The 23,600-nt window shown below is 47.7% G+C and overlaps 1 protein-coding gene across 5 annotated transcripts; it reads right to left on the bottom strand.

The window, feature by feature from the left end:
- Nucleotides 1–1,205: 1,205 nt before the first annotated feature.
- HEPH (hephaestin) lies at nucleotides 1,206–23,516 on the bottom strand. 5 transcript variants are annotated; one of them, XM_053955726.1, is made up of 22 exons: nucleotides 22,874–22,906; nucleotides 20,224–20,420; nucleotides 17,893–18,137; nucleotides 17,189–17,401; nucleotides 16,441–16,620; nucleotides 15,846–16,100; nucleotides 15,209–15,377; nucleotides 13,795–13,934; nucleotides 12,867–12,998; nucleotides 12,491–12,702; nucleotides 10,697–10,847; nucleotides 10,175–10,387; nucleotides 9,638–9,848; nucleotides 9,234–9,373; nucleotides 8,197–8,328; nucleotides 7,206–7,312; nucleotides 6,250–6,475; nucleotides 4,759–4,898; nucleotides 4,241–4,403; nucleotides 3,504–3,536; nucleotides 1,940–1,954; nucleotides 1,206–1,849 (listed from the first exon to the last, which is right to left on the bottom strand). In XM_053955726.1, exons 2-22 carry the CDS (start codon nucleotides 20,382–20,384, stop codon nucleotides 1,710–1,712), a joined length of 3,378 nt encoding a protein of 1,125 aa, XP_053811701.1. In that variant the 5' UTR covers nucleotides 20,385–20,420; nucleotides 22,874–22,906; the 3' UTR covers nucleotides 1,206–1,709. The 5 variants fall into 5 exon arrangements, with proteins under 5 accessions (XP_053811701.1, XP_053811699.1, XP_053811700.1 ...); XM_053955724.1 differs by lacking the exon at nucleotides 22,874–22,906 and adding an exon at nucleotides 23,450–23,516 and having other exon boundaries at nucleotides 1,206–1,954; XM_053955725.1 differs by lacking the exon at nucleotides 22,874–22,906 and adding an exon at nucleotides 23,106–23,189 and having other exon boundaries at nucleotides 1,206–1,954.
- Between the last annotated feature and the right edge of the window lie 84 nt (nucleotides 23,517–23,600).

The following is a 23,600-nucleotide window of genomic DNA, read 5'->3' as shown; positions in this document are numbered from 1 at the left end:
AAAGCTTTCCCTTGAGTTTTCTCAGGTTGAGGGGGAATTGGTGCTTACAGGACACAGCCCTCACATCACAGGCTTCTCCAGAGCCTACCCTCAGTGTTCCTCACAACCCTTGCTGGAGAGGAGACCTCTGCCACTGATGCTCCACTTGGCCCAAAAAACACTACACTGGAGGAATTTTGGCAGCCTGTTGTTTATGGAATGTGCGAAATCCAGCTCCTAACCCTCTGCTGCCCTGCTTGGGGCCAGCACCCAAAGCCCAGTCTGAGACCAGGCTGCAGAGCTGCAGGAAGGACAGTTTCTCTGTTCTGCTTCCATGTTCTGCTTCCCTGAAGCAAGGGAATACATTTAAACACACTCCTTTGTCTCAGTGCAGGCCCAAAACATTTTTGATCTATTTTTTAACAAGTCAAGGGGGAAAAAAAGAAAGACTTCTTTCTTCATTCTTATTTCTCATGCCATAGCTTCTAAAATTCCCTGCAACTGATGGGTTTAGAAACCTCTGGTTTGCAGCAGCAACTGAACCAGCCTTGAATCTGAGCAAAGTTCATCCATATTCAGAGTATTCAACAGCCCTCCAGCCCCTCACCAGGCTTAATGAAGTGTAATGAAAGAAAAAGAATGAGCTTTGTCCTCACTGCCAAAGGAAAAGGCAGCTGGAATTATGCAGGGGCTTGATATGAATTGAACATGATTATGTATGTGATAACCACTGTTCTGAAGAAAATGGTGCTGTTATACCTAAGGAGCCCTCAGCAGGCTCTTGTAATTAGAGCCACTTAGCTGCTTTAATTGCCTCTGAAAGCCACCCAGAGCAGATTGCTTTTATGCTCTTTCCATTTTAAAACCAGGCACAGAAATATGGAAGCACTAACCTGCATCCATTTGGGTAATGGGCTTCAGGGGAGGGAGCTGGACAGATGTTTCACTGGGAAGGGCTCAGTACTTGACCCACAGGGCAAGAGGACTGTGGGATGTGTGGGCACAGACTAGATGATGTTATGGTGATATGTGTGGGCACAGTGATGCTGGAAGATGGCTACCACAGCCCACAGGTGAGCTACAGAACTCTGGTTCCATCACCCACCCCCAGCAAAGAGCAAAGGAATTTGTCACAGCAAGGCTGACAGTGAGGCACAGCTCGTCATGGTCCCTGATCAGGTTCTCACAGTGGTATGCAGTGCCCTGAATTTGTGTCTGCCCACTTACTCATCAAAAACAGCAATCCAACTCTAAATTAACCATCTTTTTTCTGTATTCTTCATTGATTGACAAAACTGAAAATATTATTTTTCTCTCCTTCAAATTAATTACATTAATGGTTCACAGTTTCTTGGGAGACAGTTCCCAACTCGGTTCTGGCAATGGAGCAAGACTGGAATCTGGCCTAAGCTATTCTGCTAGGAAAGACCAATTGGAGCTGTTCTGGACAGAAGAAAATGTCCCCTCTCTTCCCTGGGGAAGGAGAGTATTCCAGAAGGACCTTTTTTAATCATTATTTGTCTTTAGTCAGTTCATAGGGTCCTTGGATCTCTCCTGGATTTTCTTTACAGAGGGCTGAGGAGAATATATGAAGAGGTCAGTGCTCCAGCTTTTCCCTCCTCAGCTTCTAGAAGTACAGTGCACAGTTGAAATGATGCCCCAAAATCTTTGCTGTGGACAAGGATCCAGCCCCTGCTCCAAGCACACAGCCCAATGTTTGTACATGGCTTTCAGAGACCAGAATTCTTTTGAGACACGAGTTTGAATCCGTCATCCAGGATGGATCTCCGATTGCGTCGTAACCTCCTTTGCCTCTCGAGATGGATGACTGCTCCCAGGAAGACACCAGCAGCCAGGAGCAGCAGGACTCCTACAACAGCCAGAGAGATGACTGTGGCCTCTATCTGCTCTTGGGTCACCTTAGATCCAAAAAGTATCACCTTCTGGGACTCATCCTCACCCTCAAGCAGCAACCCTGAGAGACAAACAGAAAGGTATTTTCAACAACAGCCAGCAATACTAGAACTGAAAGGTTGCAAGAAATGCAACAAAGGAGCATTAAGAAAAACATGATGCAAAGTAGTGGAATCACCAACCCTGGAAATGTTCAAAAGAGACATGTTTCAGTGGTAGACATGACAGTGCTGAGTTCATGGTTGTGCTCAATGATCTTAGAGGTCTTTTCCAATCTTAATGATTCAATGATTCAAAGGAGGCCCCAGTGCCATCCATCTGTCAGACCCTCATCCCTGAGCCCACACAGAGATTTGAGATGGATGGTTCCTATCCTAAGCTGCTCCACCCCAGAACCTGACAGTGTCTCACAGGTGTCCAGGCCCAGTCAGCCACTGCTGTGTCCAGCCCAGAGATGAGAACATGTGTCCAGGCTGGGGCTGCTGCAAGTTGGCCCAGTGCACACTCCCTGTGCCCATGGCTGCTGTCCTACACACCACTGAGTGCACTCACTCTGCCATGCCCATGGTGAGTCACCAAGATCCTGAGCTTGCTTGTGCCTCCACACAGAGGCAGCAGCCACCTCCTGAGAAAAGGGGCTGTCTGCTCAGGCAACAGCTGTTGGCCAAAGTTTCTGCCTGGTGAGCACACACAAGCTGATATCTGCAAATGGTACGAAACCAAATTATTTAATATTGACACTACTGCTCTCACGTATTTCCCACTCCTCTCCCGGTTTGTCCATTTTGAGTGAGGAAAATGTCGGGGAGAAAATGACTGAAATAACAGTGGAGAAAGCCTGCTGAGTTGTAGGTAGGTGGCTGCATTTGTAGCTGGCCTGAACTGGCTCTCAAATCAGCTCAGCCGAATTTTCTCACAGAAGCTGGAAAATGGAGTTGTGAAGAAAGATGAAAAATCAGGAAAATGAACCACCAGTGTACACTACTCAGACTTCTACCACAGAAAATTTCAAAAGGATCATATCTACTACTGCCCTTCTCCCTGTGCTGCTCAACCAAATGCCTTCTCACATCTGTTCTTTACAACACCCAAAAAACTCCAGGCACGTGCTTGGGCTCTTTTCTTGGGGGAATATCAAAGCAGAAGGCAGATGTGCATGTTTGCATGCTGACTCCATCCCTTCAGCTTGTAGAGATGATTGTGAAACTTCCCTAAACCACAGCCACTGACAATCCTAAGAGGGAAGATAACTCATCCCAGGCAACCTCCTCCAAATCTCTGCCAGTACCTAAGCTCATACTCTGAATCTGAATCCATACATAGCAGGCACAACAGGGTGTGAGGCCACTAACCTTTTCCACCCAACACAGGCAAACAAACCTAACCAGCCCAACTTCCTTATTTCTATCACCAGAGGACAGACTGGTGCCCTCCCTGTTATCTACTGAAGCAAGGCCTTGCACCAAGGAACTGCCAGGCTGTGGGTAGAGGCTGTGGGTGCTGTGTGTGTTCCTCCCTCCCCTTACACAGATCCAAACTTCTGTGTTGCTCAGGGATCTGCCCTCTCCCCTTCCCACAGACAGGGTTTGGCAGTGCTGTACACACCATACCTGGGGTGGCAGTCAAGTCTTCCAGCTCTGACTCTGAAAGGAAACAAAAGGAGGGTGAGAAGGTGTTGGGTTAAGCAGGCAAAGCCCAGAACAAGGCACATCTGGCAAGGATCAGATCCAGAGGCAGCATGGTTTTCCAGGACTAGCAGGCTGTCCTTTGTCCTGTCCATGTTTTCCCTCTCTACATGACATAAGAATTTTTTTATCACCTGCTTCAGAGGCAGCCCCAGTTCCAGTGCACAACTCTTCCCATCCTGAAGAAGGAAAAGTGCTGAGGGAGAAACAGAGATAGCCCTGACACTGGGCAGGCACTGGTCACCCACAGCTGAAACACTGAGGCATTCACTGTTTTGGTAATACATCTAAAAGCACATCACCATGTGGGCTCCATTGCAGCCAAGCCCAGTACTGAGCGTCACTCACCTCTGAGCACTTCCAGTTCTCAGTAAGAGCAATTACTGGCTGAGAGCTGAACATACCAGTTCAGACACAAGCTAAAAATCAAACTCAGAATAACAACAAAGGTAATGTAAAGTCCAGAAAACAATTTGTTTTTAACTCCAGCTCCAGGCATTACCATATTTAAAGGGAACATCATAATTTAATAACACTTCAGTAATTATCTGCTCCATTAACTGGCTTTTTATAGTATGTGAGAGAGTTGAGATACAAACACTCAGAATTTCACAGCAGTAGCAGGAAGTGCTGCAGGATGTTTTACAGTGACAGCTCCCTACCTCCTCTAGGCAGGACAGTGAAGAGGATCTCCATCCCAGCATGGATATGGTCAGACACATGACAGTGAAGCAGCCATGTCCCAGGGTTCCCAACCAGCATCTCCACCATTTCAAAGGTCCCAGGGAACAGATCCACAACATCTGCTCTGTAGCTTTTGCCGTTCTGTCAGAAAAGGGAGGCCATTAGCTGCAGTGCTCAATGCATCTTCTCAGGAAGAAAGGTCTGCCAGTGTTGCTGGGGACCACTTCACCTTTTTAATGCTCAAAAAACCCCAAAGCTTTCAAAAAGCAGCTTGGAAAGCAAATTATCTGGTAATGCCTAACCCTAACAAGGATTAAGCTGGACATCTCAGCACAACACAGGCTCAAGGAGTCAGACTGGGATGTGGAAAACTACATCCTTTTCCTAGCTGGGTGAAGCTTCTGCAGAGTGATTAAAAATCATTCAAACACTGAGTCAAGTAAAAGTGCTGATATCAGTGGTCAGTATCTGCTTTGCCATCAGAATATATTCTTACCTTGTATATGAAGGTCTCAGCATGGAAATGGACCGTGTGGACATCAACCTCGTGACCCATTCCCAGCAGATACCAGTTCACCCTCTCTCCCTGGTACATGGTCAGCCCAGGCAAGGTGGCATAGAGCCTGCCATTGATTGCTGTGCAGGGAATAACACAGAGGGGAAAAGGCTGTCAGCAAAACTGTATGGGTGCTGCACCTCCACAGAGAAAGGCAGTAAATTAGAAGCTAATTTACAGCACCCAGTGTATCAGCAGTTAGTGTCCCTCAGCTCAGCTAATTATCCACTCTGCTCACAGCCAGGACAACTGACTTGCACTCAAGGCCATGCTGTAGCTCAGCTCAAATAAATCTCAAGAACTACCTTTGCTGAAAACCTGCAGTCAGCCAGCAGAAGTGGATGCTTCTAGAAGTCAAAATGCATAAAAATGGCATTTCCAGCCCAATGATGGACAAACGTGTATATACCTACACACATATAAATGTCTGAGCAATTTCCTTGATGAACATTGAGAAGGGGTAAATCCTGCCAGTGGGCAGCCCTGGGTTGCTCTGCCTTCACACATCACATTCCAACCATTTGTAAAATTCCTGCATGGCAAGGCTTTACCTCTCAAGTAGCACAGATGGAAGGAATCCTGCTGTGACTGCACATACAGGAAAGGGACCAAAACAGTGAGTGAGCTGACTGCTACGGGACAGACATGGAGACTTTTGTGCTCAGATGACAACAGAGGGAATAAAATGGGAAGAGGCAGGATCTGAGGGCAGAGCACCAGGTTTTTACTCCCAGCTCTGCCCTGGGCACGTTGTGTAGCCTAAAACATGTATCCAACTTCAGCATGGTGGCTTTGCTAGCTGTAATACAGGGTTAACAATTACACTTTCATGGACATGTATTTGGAGAGTCTTTTATCTCACCCATACAAAACCAGTAGTAATGACAGCACAAAATGCAACTCCTCAGTATTCTTATCTCCACAACTGTCAAGGGACCTGTTTTGCTGAGGTTATCTTAGATATAATATGGAGATAAACTAACATAAACAACATGCTAATTTAAAAAAAATGTGTTCATCCTTCTATGGTAGAAGTAACCTAAAACAGCTAAAACAACTGAGCCACATCTTGCAGCCACACAGCTTAGAAAATTAATTTGAAGCCTAACATACTCTGATGGTCCCTGAGACAAACAGAATTAAATTCGTCTGACAAGTTAATTTCATGTTTGATTTTATTTCCTTTTCTGAGTCACTCAGACACATCCGAGATTAACCTCTCTGGCTTGGATGTTGCTATTCCTCCTTACAGGGACAGCCACAACGATCAGCCCTCACTGCAGATCAAAGATTTGGGCTGTAGGTGTGCTGCAATATTGAGAACAGACAGTTTAGTTCTGTCTGTGCCATTGATAATGGGAAAGGATGAGGACATTTCACCACAAGTCAGGCTCCCTACTTAGAGAGGTTGCAGTATCACACCAACATTACCGTGCATTTTGTTGCTTTCCACAAATTTCTCATCCAGCAGGTTGATCTCCTTGTGATTTCCCTTACTGAAACGTTCCACATTCTCCTCCAAGTACCAGGACTGATTTTCATCAAAAACCAGGAAGAGCAGAGCAAACTCCCTCTTTACATCCTTCCTGGTCCCACTGGACTGCAGGGCTCCTCTCTGGCAGACCTTCAGGGGCCCAATCAGCCCACTGTACATATCCTGATCAGAAGGAAGGAGAGCTCTGAGGCAAGGACCTCTTTTATGCACAGTTCTTTGCCTTTCAGCAATCATTTTCCATTCCCCCATCAACCCACTTAACCAGTGCTGCTGTACAAGTATTCTTGTTGGAGAGCATCAGCCACTGAAGGAACAGGAACTGTACGTGCTCTTATAAATGCAAATCCAAAAGTCATAAATATGGATGGTATCAAAGTATTTTCCACTCGGTGACTGCAAAAACATCTGCAACTTGAGATAAAAAGGCCATTATTTCCGGGTTGAATGCAATGGTTTATTGCAGGATTCTCCAGGTGGTTGCCCTGTGAAATTAGTGCTATGACACTTCTAGCAATGGTCAAATCTGCCTGCTTTATTCATGAGGTTTATTTTGGACAATTTCTGCCTTTGGTAGATTAGCTCTACGGCTCTCACCAGTACAAACCATGACCAACTGGGAGATGCTCTAAAAGCCTACAAATAACTGGAGGGAGGTTAGTATCAAGGAGAGACAGTGGAATTGTCTTACAAATGTTTGTTAGGAAAAAATAAGGACAAACATCAGGAAAATGCAGATGATTTCCTCTCCACAGAGAAGGCTGGATATGTTACCAGATGATTCTTCCACCTCTTGGCTGGGCCAATCTCTAAATTGTACCCAGCTCACATTGTTTTCTAAATGGAGTAAAAAATTGGTCTAATTAGGCTTTTCTGGTTATAACTTTAATTTTACCTTTACTGGGTCCACTGCAGAGTAGTAGATCCAAGGAACACAGGCTGAATCATTTGGCCCCGGACCAGATCTCTCAGGAACTTCCCACCGGTATGTCACAATGTCACCTGAGGGACAGAACAGCACCATACACCAGGTGGCACACTCACTCACTAAGCAGCAACAAAACCAAATGGAAAAAGAAAATCCTGTCTCCAAACCCCAAATTCAATTCTGTATTTGCCAGATATTGCATCTTCCTTACCCAAACACAAAGCAGGGTGGAAGCTCCCCTCTCAGTGCAACACGGAGGGGTCACAGGGTGTAAACTCTGTCTGGTACCAGTACAATGCAGATTTATCTGCTGCTTTTGAGACTGGACCTGACCATGGAAATGACCATGGAAGCTCATTCAGATGGAACTTAAGATAATCTTTCTTCTTTTTGAAGTGAATTTATGATGCTGATTTGAATTGGGGTTTAAAATCACCTTTTTTTCATATTAGTAGCCCATTTCACAAAGACAGGATCTGGCTGACAGCCTGACTGTGGCTTGGACAGTCTGGGTGAGGGGACCAAAAATTAAATACACTAGTATCTGGATCATGAGACAAAAATCGCAATTTCAGTCAGATCCCTGCAAGCAATTGTGCATTTCTCCCATTTCACACTATTTTCATACTTCTGTGCTCATGCATCCCAAAGAAGAGACTCTCCCATCCCAGGACTGGCTGAGCTGTCACCTGCCCTCACCTTCCCCTTCCCACAAAGAGACCACACTCAGTGTGGGGGGAAGAAGGCTGCACACAGAAGAATGTCCTACACATGCCCATACAAATGGTATCACTGAAACTGTGCTGGACCTGAAAGACCAGTTACTGTCCAGTTCCAGCACTCTACTGTAGCAAAACCAGGGCATCTGAGGCTGCTTAAGGAAACCAGTCTGGCTCTGGGATAAAATCAGCTGTGTGAGTGAGCCCACACAGGAATGCAGCTAGAGACAGGGACCTACCAGGGTTTGCCACCTGGGGCTGTCCAGCCTGCTGCTCCAGCACCCCGTGTGCATGGACGGAGTAGGGTCGCGAGGCGTTGTTCTTGAACACGATGTTGAGAATATCACCCACTTCCGCCCACAGAAAAGGGCCTTGAGACAGGAAGAGTGTACTCTGAGACCAGCAAAATCCATCAGCACATCTCCTGGCATATTCCCACCCTTCTCTCAACATCTTCTCCCCAGAAATACTACCTTATAATATTTATGATGTTCCCCTTCCTCTTCTCTACCTCCCAAAAAGAGAATTGGATGTCAGTCCTAATCCAAGTCTTAGGAAACTACTTTTTTCACAATGAGGACAATGAAGGTGGTTACACATCTTAACTGGGCCCAGCATAGCTAAGGCTTGATTTCTGAATACTCCTATGCTAAATATCACATGTTGATCATCCCTTGCTACTGGTTTCAAAAAATGTGGTAATATTCAACTGAGCCTGACAGTGTCACAAATCAGAGCTACAGCCTATTTTGAGCAGCAGATGCTGCCTCAGCCTGGCTGCCCTGACACCACTTACAGCCTTGGGTTCATAACACAGAGTTCTGCCTCCAGAGACCTCCACTAATCAGTTCAAAATGCTCCTCCATGTCCCCAAGGCTGCCTGCTCTTGCCCCAGTAGCATTTCTCACAGCTACAGATTTTCCCCTCTACTTCTCAGACCCTTCTCCAGAAGTCAGTGGTTGTTTCTGTCCCATAGTCAGAGAAATGCAGCTGTGAAACATGCTTTGCCCAAGCCATGACAGAACACTGGTGCAAAGGCAAGTGGAAAAGCCCAGGCAAGTGCAAAGGCAAGTGGAAAAGACAGGACTCTTCTAACTGCTGTCTCCAAGGTGGCAGATGTGAGTAGAAGACAGTCCCAATTTCTCTGCACTGACACAGCAGATGCCTAAATATCCAGTGAGATGGCAGGTTAAATATCCTGTGAGCTACTGCAGCTTTAGAACCCCAGTGCCATTTCTGTGTGAGAGGAAGGTGAACCCAATGCACACATCCTTACCCAGTATCCCTAGGTGCTCGTCACCACTTATCCTGGCCTTGGGGGTTTGGAAAGTGCCATCCGTGTACTCCCTGTAAACTGCTTTCTTGTACCTGGAGCCGAGCAGTCCATCCTCATTGCTCAGAAACACGTCAGCATAGCTGAGAAATGCAGAACGAGTGCTGAGATAAACCAAATCCTCACGGGGAACAAACAACTAACTTTTGTCAGGGGGTTCACAAGCTGAAGGGGCTTCCCAAGCCAGCTTGGGCTGCAAAGGAGAGCAGAATGACGCGGAGGGCTGCGCTCCCACCAGCAGCACCACCAGCATATGCACCAGGTCACAGGGTGGCCAAGACACCCAACAGGCTGCACCAGGGTCTGCTGGGACACTGCCACAGGCTTCCCCAGAAGGTGGGCTCTACCTCTCTGCAGAGTGGTTGTGCCGCTCCCTCTCCCAGCTGCGGTCGGGTGCGTAGTCCCACAGCACCTCCTCCGCCGCGATGTAGAACGTCCGCACTCCCCTGTAGCGATGGGCAGAGGCACTGCCCGTCCTTCCACACTTGGAAACGTTGTACTGTTGCCTCATCCCAGACTGGTAGTGATTGCTCGTCTGGCAGTAGATCTCAAAAGTCCCTGAGGGAGGCAGGATGAACAAGGAAATCAGTTGCTTTTGAAGATTCCAGGAGACCGATGTCAGTATGTGCTTGGTGTATCTCTGCAGTGCTTAGGGAGCTTGGTTGCCACAGGCCAAGGTTAAAAGAAGTCATTGGAGAAATCAAGCAGGAATGGCACAATAAAGTCCTACACATAAATCATCTCAGGAAGCTTTCTTACACAACAAGCACCTGTAGCACAGCTCACCCTGTAAGAGATCATACCACGCTAGGGAATCTACCACATGAGCAAATACCACAATGGGAGACTCTTCCGACTGCCCAGTCAGCTGTGTAGGCACTCACCACTGTTATCAGGCTGCATGAAAGCAGTGGCAAACGTGTGGGGGAACAGACTGGCTGAATCTCTCCGCATCCCGTTCATCTGCATGGTGTTTCCCTGAAACACAGCTCTGTGTACATCTGCTTCGCTGCCCAAGCCCAGGAGGTGCCAGGACACTTTGTCTCCTTCACACACGTCCAGTCCAGGCAAGTTACCAAACATAAGTCCATTGATGGCTGGAAAGGAGAAAGCAATTAACTCTGCAGGCAGGTGTCAGCCAGGAGATTTTGAGCATACACCTTGTAGGACAGGCCTGCCAGACAGAAGAAGGGTAACTTGTTTGTGATTCACCCCTAGATACACTGAGAGCACACTTCTCCAGACAGCTGTGCTGCTTGTCCATGTCTCACCTGGTGCCTCCAGCCTGGTTTGATTCCAGGCTAACACCACACAGCCCTTCCAGCCCCCAGCTCAGCCTTTAGGTGAACATCAGCCCGTGCTTGGCAGGTTCATCCCTGCTGTCACAGAGCAGCATCCAACCATACCATGCATCCTGTTGGATTCCTCAAAACCATCATCCTTTTTCACAGATGTCTCTTCCATCCTCAAGTAGTACTTTATGTTGGCATTCAAATACCAGCTGAGGTTCTCGTCAAACACGTTGAAGAGAAGATAAAATTCTTTGTCGATCCCTTTCTATAATTACAATGATGGTTGTTAACTTTTAAAATGCAACAATTAAGTATACTTAGAGTTAAAGCTCTTTTGCTGGGTTCTTGTATTCCCCTTTATTTTAAAACATGGCTCATTGAGGGACAGGACTCCATCCTTTTACTCATGTTGAACATTCCTCTTTTATTTCATTAAAGGCACCATTTGTGCATTTTCCATGATATTTCACATGGATAAAATGAACAAAACTCAGCCAAGGCCATGAAGTCAGTGCCTCCTTCCTCCCCCACACCTAAGGTGTCTGTCCAAACCAGATCCAAGACCAGAGCCCAGATACAAGGCAGGCTCATGACCACACCACAGCCCTCCTGCCTCCTATCACAGGCCTGGATTTGGGATTTTTAAATTACCCAAAATCCTTCAGAGAGTTAATTCTCCTAAGAAATGCACTCCAAAGCATGGTGTTTCCCCACTAAAAGAACATTGTGATGGTGTCCAGGCTCTCCCGCTGGTGTCACTGTCCCCAGCAGCACACATGCAGCCAGCCTGCTGAGAAGGTGAGCAATTCCCAGTCTGCAGCACATGGGTACAGCAGAGTGACCATGCACCTTCCACAATTAAGCATTCATTAAATGTTTGCCTGAGATTGTGGAGCCAGAATTGCCATCCCAGGTGATTTTTCCCTATCTTAAATTTCCAAAGGTCTGTCTCTTTTGCTTACACACTTCCAATACCTGCCCATGTTTATCATTATCACAGCTTCTTCACCTCGAGGGCTGTATGTATTCCCAATCCTCTTTGCTCAGCAGATCCACATTTCCACCCTGGCTGCACATTGATTTCTTCTGCACTCCCAATTTAGTTACATGGTGCCCCCACTGACTGTCAGCTCCCCCAGGAAGGCTCTGAGGACAGCAATCTCCAGATCTGTCACTGCTCCCCGAGCCACGCTGCACGACACCAGTTAGGGCTTGATTTGCAATCTGCTGTCTTTCACAACAAGGCTCTGCTCCTCTGCCTGGTACCTCCTCAGGGATATCAATTTACTGTCTTCCCTAGATGTACTGGCAGGAATAGACTACTTCTGAGTGAAATTCCAAGAGGAAGTTCTGGCTGCCCTTCAGGTTTCACCTCTCCATCAAAAGCATAAGACTGACATGGATTTTCACATGCTTTTTTGTAGCCAGCTCTGCTTGAAAATTAACTTCTCTGGCAGAATAAATGAGGCTCAGCCAAACCTCAAAGCATTCTATCACCCAAGCAGAACACCTGTAAGCAAAAATGTCTTTTCAATGTTTCTGGGACTGCAAGGACTATTCCACATGCCTCTGAAAGCAGCCTGCTTGCTACACAAGCCTCAGGACAAGAGTTACCTACAAGGTAAGTATTCCAAGGTACACTTGTTCAGCCAAGTTTGTCTGTGAATTAAAAGCAGAGCTCAGGAGCTGTTTTGAGGGCAGCTCTTGAGAGCCCAGAACACTACTGGCCTTTCCCAGGCAAGACCTGGGTATCAGCTGTACCAGCATTAACTTGGCCAACAACAAGGCTTTGATTTGACTCTTCTGGACTCACGCTACTGCACATTTGCTCCCTAATGTTTTGCTGATGCTTCCTTTCTCTACATGAAAGCAAAAACCTTTAGGAACGGGGCAGGAAAACTCCTTTACCTGCTTGTTGTTGTTATCCAAAGTGCCTGACTTGCAGATGAGCAGAGGCCCCACTAAGCCTGAGCTGGAGTCTTTGACAGGATTTGCAGCCGAGCTGTACAGCCAGGTGAGGCAGGGAGGGTCGCTGGACGTGGGCCCCACGTGCCTTGGCACAGTCCAGCGGTACGTGAAGTTGTGCAGTGGTGCCACAGAAACCCCACTCTGGGACAGGCCTTTAAAACAGGGATTACAGGGTTATTCCTGAGTCCCTGCATGAACTCTGTTACACCTTCTCACCAGCTACTTTCAGAGCAGGCTTTACTTCATTCGTGTCAACCAAACAGCCAGCATCTCTGAAGGGTGATGGGGGTGTACTCAAGAAAAGGGATCCACCAACCATCATGGTACCACATCCCTTCTGATGCCTTCCCATAGGACACTCCATGTGGCTGGATGCTGAAGGGCCAGGAGGCTTTGTTAAAAAATGTCACCAGGATGGTGTCTCCGACTTCAGCTTTGATCACTGGACCTAGAATATAGCAGGGAGAGCACGTCAGCAACAGAGCATTTCCCCAGGCCATCAGGCAAACCAAAGCAGAGGGGGCACCTTCCTCTAAGCTGCGGGGCCAAAGATAAGAGGCAACAGATGGTCTGGCCTTGTTGCTGCTGAAGGGAGCTCAATGGGAGCAGGGGCTGGCAAGGATTGTGTGAAAGCAGTTTGGGTGCACAGGAGAACTCAGAGAGGCATCACACCTTCATACAGGGAAGTAATAGAACAGTCAAATGTGCTGGAATGCCCTCAGAATAGGTCCATGTCTCTCCCCCACCTATGTAAAGCCCCTTCAGCCACCCAAAACACGTGCCTCAGAGGTGTGAGATGCTCCAAGCCCACCAGAGTCTGTAAGCCCACAACCCAGCCAGCCAGAGAGGAGCTATGAGCCTTTACCATGCCTGTCCCCAGGCACCCATTCAGGAGAGAAAGCTCTCTGTGAGAACACGGGGTTTGCAGCATGCCTTGAAGAGGCTCAGTCAAAAACACAAAACCAGGAGCTATTGCTGTGACCTGTTTAGCTCTAGTCACATATACTATACTGTATCCCTCAGCTCTTACCTCTAGAACACCTTCAGGATGACCCCTGAAGTGATTCTGTCCATTCTACCACCCTGCACCTCGGCCTGTTCAGATGTGACTGTTGTGAAGCACCTCTTGTGCCCCTCCCTGCCCCTCAGAATGAGCAGGCAGGTACAGCCACCTGGCAACTCCCACCATCAGCTTCCTTCTCACAGACACTGACAGAGGATTTGTGTTCCTGGATGATTCTCACCAAGTATTCCAAGGTGTTTCTCTTCTTCTGATTGCTGCTTTTCCTCACGAAAGCTCTCATCAGTATATTCCACATACTTTGCCTTCCAATAGACACCCCCAATGCGGTAGAGGCTACGCTTGAAATACTGCTCAGCAGGACTAAATGCAAAAAGCAAATGTCAGGTCATGTCATAGAAAAATGAGCCCTGTTCCCCTGCTCCCGCTGGCAAGGCCATCAGCATCTCCAAATTAAGCAGTATTTCAGACAAGGACAGCACCTCTAGTTTGGAACAAGCACAGCTTTGACTCTGCAAAGCTTTTTTGCCCTTACAGAGTCATCCACTTGTGTGTTCAGGGAGCACCTGTAGCACACAGCCCTATACCAGGTGAACCTGCCAGGTGTGATCACCATCACTACACAAGATGTGTGAAGGAATGAACAAAACTGCAGTGCAGTCAGTGGGAAGGCAGTGCTAGAACTCCAAACTCTTCAGAAGCTGGGGACAACCCCATTCCCAACTAAAATAAACAGCTGTAAAGGTATTTATTTCCTCCACTACCACCCTCACCAAATATAAGTAACAAGCCTTGCAGGAGAGGCAGTGCAGTTACAAGGCCAGCTCACAGGTCTAAGGTCTGCAAGGCTTGCTGCATGGCATTGGGTAAATAATTAACCACTCTACATTTCCTCTTTTCCATCTGAGTAAGATATATCCTCTCCAACAGATTACTAGGGAAGGGATAGAATCTCTGTGGAAGGAGAAGAATCTCTCTTTCAGCTAGCCAAAGACTGAACAGGAAGTCTCTAAACTGCTATCTCAGTCACCTGACCATGGGATGGAGGGCTGCTACCCAAGCGCTGGCATCTGATTTCCTAGAAATTGCATCCTGCAGCAACACCAGCCTGAGACCAATCTGCAGGCCAGCAATGCCACCCTGTGTCTGCTGCACTAGGGGCTTTTTAATTATTTCCTATATAGATCAATCTCCTCCTAGGTTAGACACAGCAAGCAGAAATGAAGCCCAGAGACAAATGTGGCAGCTCACTTTGTACATCTGCTGGGACTTCTGCTGCTTGTGAGTACAGCTGTGCCACACAGCACTCTCATGGGAAGGCCCCAAGGTACAGTCCAGTGCAGTCCAGCTACAGCAGCCTCCTTTTGTAGATGAGCTGATTGGCCTTCCCAGGAAATGCACCCCATGTGAGCAGCAGGCATGTATTTTGAAAAGAAAAAGAAATTCCATGCCTGAGCAGCGTTTCTGATACAGGCCAGACTCCCCAAACACTGCCCAAGCCCAGCAGCCTCTCACTCACCTGCCAGTGTCAGTGAGCTGTTTCCCAACACTGCCCAAGCCCAGCAGCCTCTCACTCACCTGCCAGTGTCAGTGAGCTGTTTCCCAACACTGCCCAAGCCCAGCAGCCTCTCACTCACCTGCCAGTGTCAGTGAGCTGTTTCCCACTGAGCCGGTCGAGCGCCGAGGGTCCGTAGTCCCACTGCACCTCCTTGGCAGCTATGAAGTATTTCCGAACTCTCCCTTCCAGGCTGGGTGCCGCAGCTTGTCGAGAGCAGGGCCGGACTTCATAGAGTGCCCCCATCCCAGCTGCCCAAGACATGAAGGTGGACACTCAGTTACCCCTCCAGCCAGCCTAATGGGCAGTCCCACCTTCCCTCTGCTGTCCCAAAAGGCACATGGATGGGAGAAGGTGAGTATCTCCACACCAAGGAGTTCTGTGAGCAGAACCTCCAACCTTAGATATTGGATGCTATGGAAGTATGGACTCAGAGTGACTAAAGTCTTCTGCTGTCCTCAGATCTATGATGCAAGCGCCTCTCACAGGGACCAGAGCTCTTAAGGCACTGCCTCAGCTGTACCAAACATGAAACATCACACCATGGTACAATTCACCCCCACCAAAGCTGCCCTACATTAGTAACCAGCCACTCTAACTATTCAAGACAAGGCATCACCCACTCATCTAGGGACATTTTTCCATGCCCAAGACACTGTTCCCTACCACACTGTACATCATGTACATGAGTCCATGACATATTCCACCCTCTGCCTTACCTTGTATGTGATCATTGACCTGGCAGCTCAACAGCCATCTCCCAGGGTTCCTGGGGATCATATCTGCTGTAACAAAAGTGGCTGGGAATAGGCTGGCCACGTCTGTCCTGTGGCCCCGGATTTTGAGTGTCTCTCCATGGAAGTAGGCTGTGTGAACATCAATTTCATTGCCCATCCCGAAGAGGTACCATGAAACAGAATCTCCAGCACACATCTTCAGCTCAGGGAGGTTGCCAAACACATAACCATTAATAGCTGCAAAACCAAGCAAGCCAAAATTAGAGAGCAGAAAAGGGGCCTCCAGAGCTCCTGCCAGCAGGTGACAGCACAGACACAAGAGGAGGATGGACCTAATCAGAACTCCCCCTCCTCTTCTGCTTTGGAGAGCCCAGCTCCACAGCTCACTCCTAAAATAACGAGTATAAAAGCTCACTCAAGCCAAAGATAAAACCAAAACAATACTTCAATTTTCTGGAGTTGTTGCCCTGTCCCTGAGATATTATTTGCTAAGCACATGATCTCAGAGCAGACCCCGGAGCACTGACACTCCTGAGTGTCTCAGCAGACACAGTGGCCTCACAGAGGTGACACTGACCGTGCATTTTGTTGCTCTCCTGGAATTCTTCATCTTCTTTGTCCACAGAGCCAGGATCTGTGCAGAATGATGCAATGTTCTCATCCAGGTACCAGCTTAGGTTCTCATCCACCACACTGAACATCAGAAAAAAATCAACATCCACATCCCAGCGTCTTTGAGAGCTGCCAGTCAGTGTTCCTGAGGTGAGAGAGGAATGAATACAGAAAATTGCTCATGCAGAAAATCACACATCAGACAAGAGATTAGAACCATAGTAGCAGAGAAAGTCTTGTCACATGAGTTGCAGACAGATGCTTTCCCACTATCCTCACAGCTCACCACAGAGCAGTGAGATCACCCTTTTCCAATAGATCCCTGGCAATACAGCTCTCTCTCCCAAGCAGCTCTGCCACCACACGCCTCAACTACAACACCTTCAGTCTTCTCAGTCCTGCTGAAGCCAACAAGTCACCAAGATTTTCATACACAAACTTGGACAAGAGCCTTGCTCTTTACATGGATTCAAGCAGCTTGGATCAAGAGGCCTGCAAGCTCACTTGCCCAACCAGTAGGGGATAATGACAATGCAATGACCAGAATCCAGCTAGAGCCCAGCTACTGTCCTCTCTAACCAAGCTGCATTTCCCCCTGAAGCTGGGAGCTGCACACCAGAGTATCTTCACATCCTATCTCTCTATTCATGTCACCACAAGACCTTTCCATTATAGAACTGCAGGCCTCAGCTGCTTTCTCTTGGTGTTTTTACCTGTCTTACATGTAAGTAAAGGCCCAATTAACCCAGATGCAATGTCCCTTGGTGCATCAATATGAGAGTGGTAGATCCAGGTCAAGCAGTTTGGGTCATCATCAGTTGGACTGTGATCTTCAGGGACAGTCCAAGTATAGGTGTAATTCTTTCCTGGGAAAACAGCATCATCCTTCTTCTGATCCTGGGGGGACATATCAGGATACAGGGATCCTAGAACAATTGAGCAATCACAACATCCATTCAAGAAGAGCCAAGATGCCCACACATGTAACCTTATACTGAGCTGAGACTCACCATCCCAAGGCTGAAATAGTGTTTAATCATCACTTCCTTAAAGAGGCACTGAGGCACAGAGCCACTGTAAGGCAACTTGCCCAGTAAACAGGTCAGCACAGAGTCAGCAGGACTATTTCCATTCTGCCTGGTGCTGCTTTGCATTCAATTCTGCACTGTGCCCCCACAGTCAGTCTCTCTACAATCTCTAGAGTTGATCAGTGTTTTGGAGGTTCTAAAATCAAGAAACCTAGGCCCAGGTCAGGACTCCAGCCCCATGATCCTACTAACCCAACAGCTGGTGTCTTCACCAAACACCCAAATGTAGTTGCTTTCCAACTGGGGCCTTATGGACTGTTCTCCTCCATGCACATTCTTAAATTCCCAGTGAGAAAAATCTGTCTCCATGATGACAGTAGCTCATTTACCTTCAGAGTCCTTTTTGTAGAAAACACCATGAGGATGGATTGTATATGGTCGAGTAGCAAAATTTTTTAGGTGTACTTGAATGGTATCCCCCACTTCTGCTCGGATGACAGGCCCGAGGAACCCCAGCCAGACAGGTTTGGGGATCTCAGTGGTGTATGTGGAGTCCGTGTATTGCTTATAGACAGATTTCTTGTAGGTGCTTCCCACCCTGTCTTTCCCAGACTGCAGGAATGCTGAGGCCTGGCTGTTGAATTCAAAGGGAAAGGCACTATGAGTCATCATTATACACAACAGCTTGTCAGTGCTGCAGCAGAGTGATGGTCACACTCCACTTTCCAGGGTACAGCAGAAAGCTTTGGCATTAGAGGACCCTGGGATGCTCTAAGCCACTCATGCATGGCCACAACTTCAACCCCAGCTCTTCACCAACAGACACAAAGTGCACCCTGAACTGTGCCCAAACAAGAAATGGGAAGGACAGTGCTTCCCAGACAATCCCATGTGGGTGTCACAGGAAGAACCCTTTTTATGCCTCCTTTAGCCTTCACTGGGCTATTCAAAACTCACTTTGATTCCTCTGTGGCATTTCCAGCTAAATCACAAGGCGGGCAGAGTGGAGTCCTGAGCTCTCTGGCCAAAATTTGAAGTCTGAAAGATGATTTTCTACTTAAGTTTCCAAATTCCTTCCAGAGGGGCAGACGAGTCAGGCAGGTACATACCCAGCACACAACCAGCTTCCAGAGTTAAAACCTCATACAGGTACTAAAGTTTAACTCAAAAGCATATGTGCTCATTATGGGTAATTCTTAATAGATAAGAGATGAATCACAGTCCAGGAATTACTGGAACTAGCCTAAATGAGAGACAAGGTCACTCCCCTCACTTCCCCCTTCAGATTGATCACCCACATCAACAGAGCAGCCCTGGAAGGGAGGTAAACCCTAATGTGCATCTCAGAGAATGAACAGTGGAGACCCAAATATTAAGCATTGGCTTCATCATTCAAAAACAGGCAGGGCCTGGCTCTGGCTGTACAATCCAGAGTTCAGCCCTTTGCCAAGTCATCCCTGCAGCCATGATTAGCAAAGAGTTTAAGATCATTCACACTTCATTTTACAGATGTGCCTCTTTCTCCACACAGTCCATTTCTTCCCAAAAAAAAAATCCTTGAAATAATTTGCTACTTCTATCAATCATATCAACATTTCATCCCTTTCTAATTGCCAGTTTCATGTCTGCAATCCTTGTACAAATAAGTCACATAAACTAATTGTTTGCAGTGACAACAGTTTTTTAATTGCTTTTAAGTCCAATGACCCTGAATTTCATTTCCTTCTCTTCGTGTAGAGAGAAACCAAATAAAATCCACTGCATTCATTACCACTTCAGGAGTCAGTGACAGCATTCTTATTAAGACTGAATTTTGGGGTGTTTCCTGTGGACTTATTTACATCTACACAGCATCTCCAGAGAACAGAGACTTTTCCATGCTAAACTGACAGACCTTGATGTTTCTGCACACCCTTCCTGTTCCTGCTGTGCTGTTTCTGAAGGAGGTGTCTGAACCTGAGTGCTAGCTATTTTGGAGGGGTTAAAGGACTGAGAGCAGATCAAAAAATACCAGCTATTTCCCACAGAAAATGAGAGCAAGGAAAAAAGTACAAATGCCTTTAAAATACTATGGAAACTTTTAAAAAACAAAACAAACCACGCACACAAAAAAACACCAACCAAAGAAAAAGGCTTGATGTTTTGAAAGCTAAACCCAAAACACTGTTTGTAGTAGCAGCTCAAACCAATTATTGCAGTTTCCAGACTTACTTTCACAAGAAAAACAAAAATGTTTTTCAAACAGCTCCTAAAATCCCATGCAGGAAGTCCTATTAAGTCTAAGGCTCAAAATTCCACTGAAACAAAAACAAGCTGGCTTTGTGAAGTCATTTATATAAAGATGAAAAGTCATCATGCTTCAGGATAAACAAGCTGATCACCAGCTGGAACTAAGCAAAATGAAACTCCAGGGTAGAGCATTGCAAAATCGGGGCAATTTTAGAACAATCTGTTCTGTGTCTGCTCTATTTTCTGTTCCTTGTTTGTTTTCCATACACTTCTCCCTAGTGTACGGGCTCTGGACTCTCCAGACTAACCATCCCTTTTCCCACTGACACAGGTTTTATCACAGGAGCATAAAACAAGTTAAACATTAAGCTCATAAAGATCAGAATCTACGGGAGTGTGTCTCTTGCTTGCTCAGATTCCCCACAATACTTGCATTAAATTACACATCACAGGACAGCTCCAAGACTAAATTCTGCTCGAAGGGAACGTACCGGTTACGTGCAATACTCTGGTTAGCGAGCACATTCCTCCCCGTTGGAGCATAGTTCCAGTCCACCTCGTGGATCCCCAGGTAATAAACTCGGATCACACCCCCAGCAAATGTGGGTGACAGCATGGGGATGCAGAGAAGCAGCCACCAGACAGATCCCATCTCAGCCTGAAGGGAAGGCGTTTTTGGAAGCTACACCTATTTGGGAAACACAAAAAGAAGGAAACAGAATATGACAATTTGGTTTGAAGGTGCTGGACATTTTGAGAGGGGATGAAGAGATCAAGTGTAAGTATTATTTGGATCATCACTCAAATATTGAAGAAGGAAATCACTCTGTAACAAAATTGACAGACAAGGTGGATGGAGATCATGTCTTGGTAATGAGTCTCCAATATCAAATGTGCTGCTCTCATAATAGTTTAGTTAACCCTTTTTTTCACTACTGTTCAGATTCCAAATCATCTTACAGGTCCACATACAAAGCTCAAGGAAATAGTCCTGAGCAAGTATATGTATATTTTAAACTGTCACCAAGATCTCTCTAAGTCACCTGAGGAAGTACAGTTTAGTCACTATGAAGTCACTTCTAATTTTAACTTCTTTAAAGATAGCTCTTAGGGAGCAGCCATCTGTAATCCAGGAGTATATCTCAAACAGGCTGCACAAGGTTTTTCCTTTCTGTTCCATTATTTTCCCCATGATTTTGATCAATAAGTAGCTTATTCATAAAACTTCCAGTTGACACCAAGCTTGCTGGCAATAAGCATCAGAAATACTCTAAAGAGAGTTGGGAAAAAGTTGGAGAAACTGTCTGAAATCATCAAAAGACAGTTGTGTGACTACAGGCTCAAAGAACCACCTGTATGAAAGGAGAACCTGATGCAATATGGGGCAGTAGAATTACACCAAAAGATAAGGAAGGATTAAACTGCATTTAAAAATCACATGAAAATGACTACAAAAGTTCTCACACAATGATACCCTTAACAAAGCTGGATGTAGCCAGCAAACAAACCGCACCTAAACGAGCTGTTGAGATACAGCTCTTGAGACATGCAACAGCAACTCAGAATAGCAGAGAGAAACAGAAAGCAAGAGAATGAGACACATGACCTAGCAAGGAAACTCAGAAGAATCAGTTTTCCTTTTCATACAGAAGGGTATGGCGACACAGCACCATGGCAAAGGTTTTTCATAAAGAGAATGTCATTACTTATTCTTACTGTCTTTGTAACAGCAACATGAATGTAATAAGGTTTGTCTGCAGCAAAGCTGGATATTCTGTAACCTTTCGGTCAGCACAGAGCCACACAGAGCTGCTTTGAAACATCTTCTAAAATCTGATACCCAACAGACACGAATCAATATCCCAGCACATAGCAATGGACTAAACACCTTCAAAGCTTCACTGCTTGATTTTCAAACATGCTGTGCTATTCCCAGAAGCTAATGATAATCAAATATTGCTGCTTCCAAATAGTCAATAAATTAGACAAAGTTTGGAGACACCTTCTTTGCCTCCTTTCTCAGAAGGGAGCTGTAGGGATCTCTAAATCTGAGATGCTTTGGATCCATCAACACAGTATAGCTCTGCTCCAGTGGCTCCACCAGCCGGACCCCTTCAGAAGCTCCTGGTCATACATCTGATAAAACTCAGATACAGAACAGCCCTTTCAAAGTGGCTTCAGTAGTGTGAGAACAACAGCAGCACGCTGGCTCATGCCCACCCCTACAGAGCACTCAGTCACTGACTTATTCCCTGCTGCTGTTCACAGGGAGGTAAAATACCGTTTTTGACTCACTGTGCCAACACAAACTCCAAGGAAGGAGTCTGGAAAGCCATACCTGTGCTGTTTCACACAGCAGACCACCAAAAGGCAACGGTGACAGCAACGTGGAAAGAAACAGCAGCAGCAGTCCTCAGCCTGAAGCCTGCCACCCTGCCAGCACCCACCCCGAGGGAAGGGCAGCGGGATGCTCCTGACTCAGCCCAAGCTGTGGCCTTCGTGTCAACTCAGGGCAAAGTTCGCGGGAGCTTCCGGCACACACAGGGAGGCCTCCTCAAGGCCCAGGCTGCTCTTTGTGCGCTCTCGTCCCGATGGCTTGTGCAGGCAGTACCACAGCACGGGAGAACAGCGGCTCTCGAGGCTGGGTGGGAAAAGCGCCCGTGGAGACAAACCCGCCGTGCCAGAGCCCGGCTCACGGCCCCGAGCCTCCGCACGGCGCCCATCGGGGCGTCCCGCACAGCCACCAGCCTGTGCGGGCTGCTCCGCGCTGCGCTCTGCGCGGGTGAGTCAAGGACGAGCCTTCGGCACAGCCCTCCCAAGGCTTTACGAGAGTCCCACCTGGACTCTGCTGGGCGTTCGACCACAACATCACGCACACCTCTGGGGTAATTCTAGGCAACAGCAAAAAAATATCCCTGAATGGAGATGTAGCAGATGTCACAAAGTATTTGCTCACGTACCCTTCACGGTAACTAATCACCATTTATTTACTCAACTAGTGCAAGGTGAAAGTAGCTAAATTCGTTTCAAAAGGTTTTGGTTTTAATTTTTCATTGATATTAATATTTGCCTTGATTAAGGAAAGAAAAAGAAAGAAAACCAAAACCCAAGTTTTATATCACAACCATCCGTGAATCTTACACTTTACAGCAGAATCCTCCCCCAGGACTGCCCTTTACCGGGTCCCCGACAGCACAGGAATCCCGAATGAACGGAAATCAGATTTCAGGCATGTTGGTGGGATCCAACTCCTATCTGACCCAAGCGGACGATGCAGGGATATTCCCCGACACCTGACCGCAGGGAAAGCACAGCCCGAGAGCGAGGGGAAAGCACAGAAGGAAGGCAGGAGGGCGGACGGCTCATCCCTTACGTGCGGAGCGGGAGGCGGCGCGGCGGGGCTGCAGAGCGGGACGCGGGAGCGCCGGCGGGGACCAGCCCGGGAGGGACAAAGGGGCTCTGCCTCCGCGGGCTGACCGAGCCCAAGCCCGAGCCCGGCCCCGCAGCGCCGACCGCGCCCGCTCCCGCCCACAGGGCGGGCCGGGCTGCTCCGCCCCGCACCTGCGGGAGCGCCGCCGCCCGGGAGCGCCTCAGCCGGGCCGCGCCCCGGAGCCCGGTCCGCGGCGTGCACCTGCTCGCCCCGCCCAGGGCTCGGCCCCCGGTGCGAGGCGCCCCGGGAAGGCGGGCGGAGGCAGAGCTGCGGCCAGCGGCACCCACCTGCCGGGCGGCACCGGCGGCGGCACCGGGCGAGCGCTCCCCGGGGACCTCCCGGGGGCGGCGGCCGCGGCCCCTTTAAATGCCTGCGGTGACGTCACGCGGCCGCGCGCTCCCCCGGGAGCACAACAAGAGTCACGCTCGCGGCCGCCGG

This window comes from Vidua chalybeata, chromosome 14 (assembly GCF_026979565.1).
Source record: "Vidua chalybeata isolate OUT-0048 chromosome 14, bVidCha1 merged haplotype, whole genome shotgun sequence".
Taxonomy (NCBI): Eukaryota; Metazoa; Chordata; class Aves; order Passeriformes; family Viduidae; genus Vidua; species Vidua chalybeata.
This window is presented reverse-complemented; position numbering and strand designations above follow the sequence as displayed.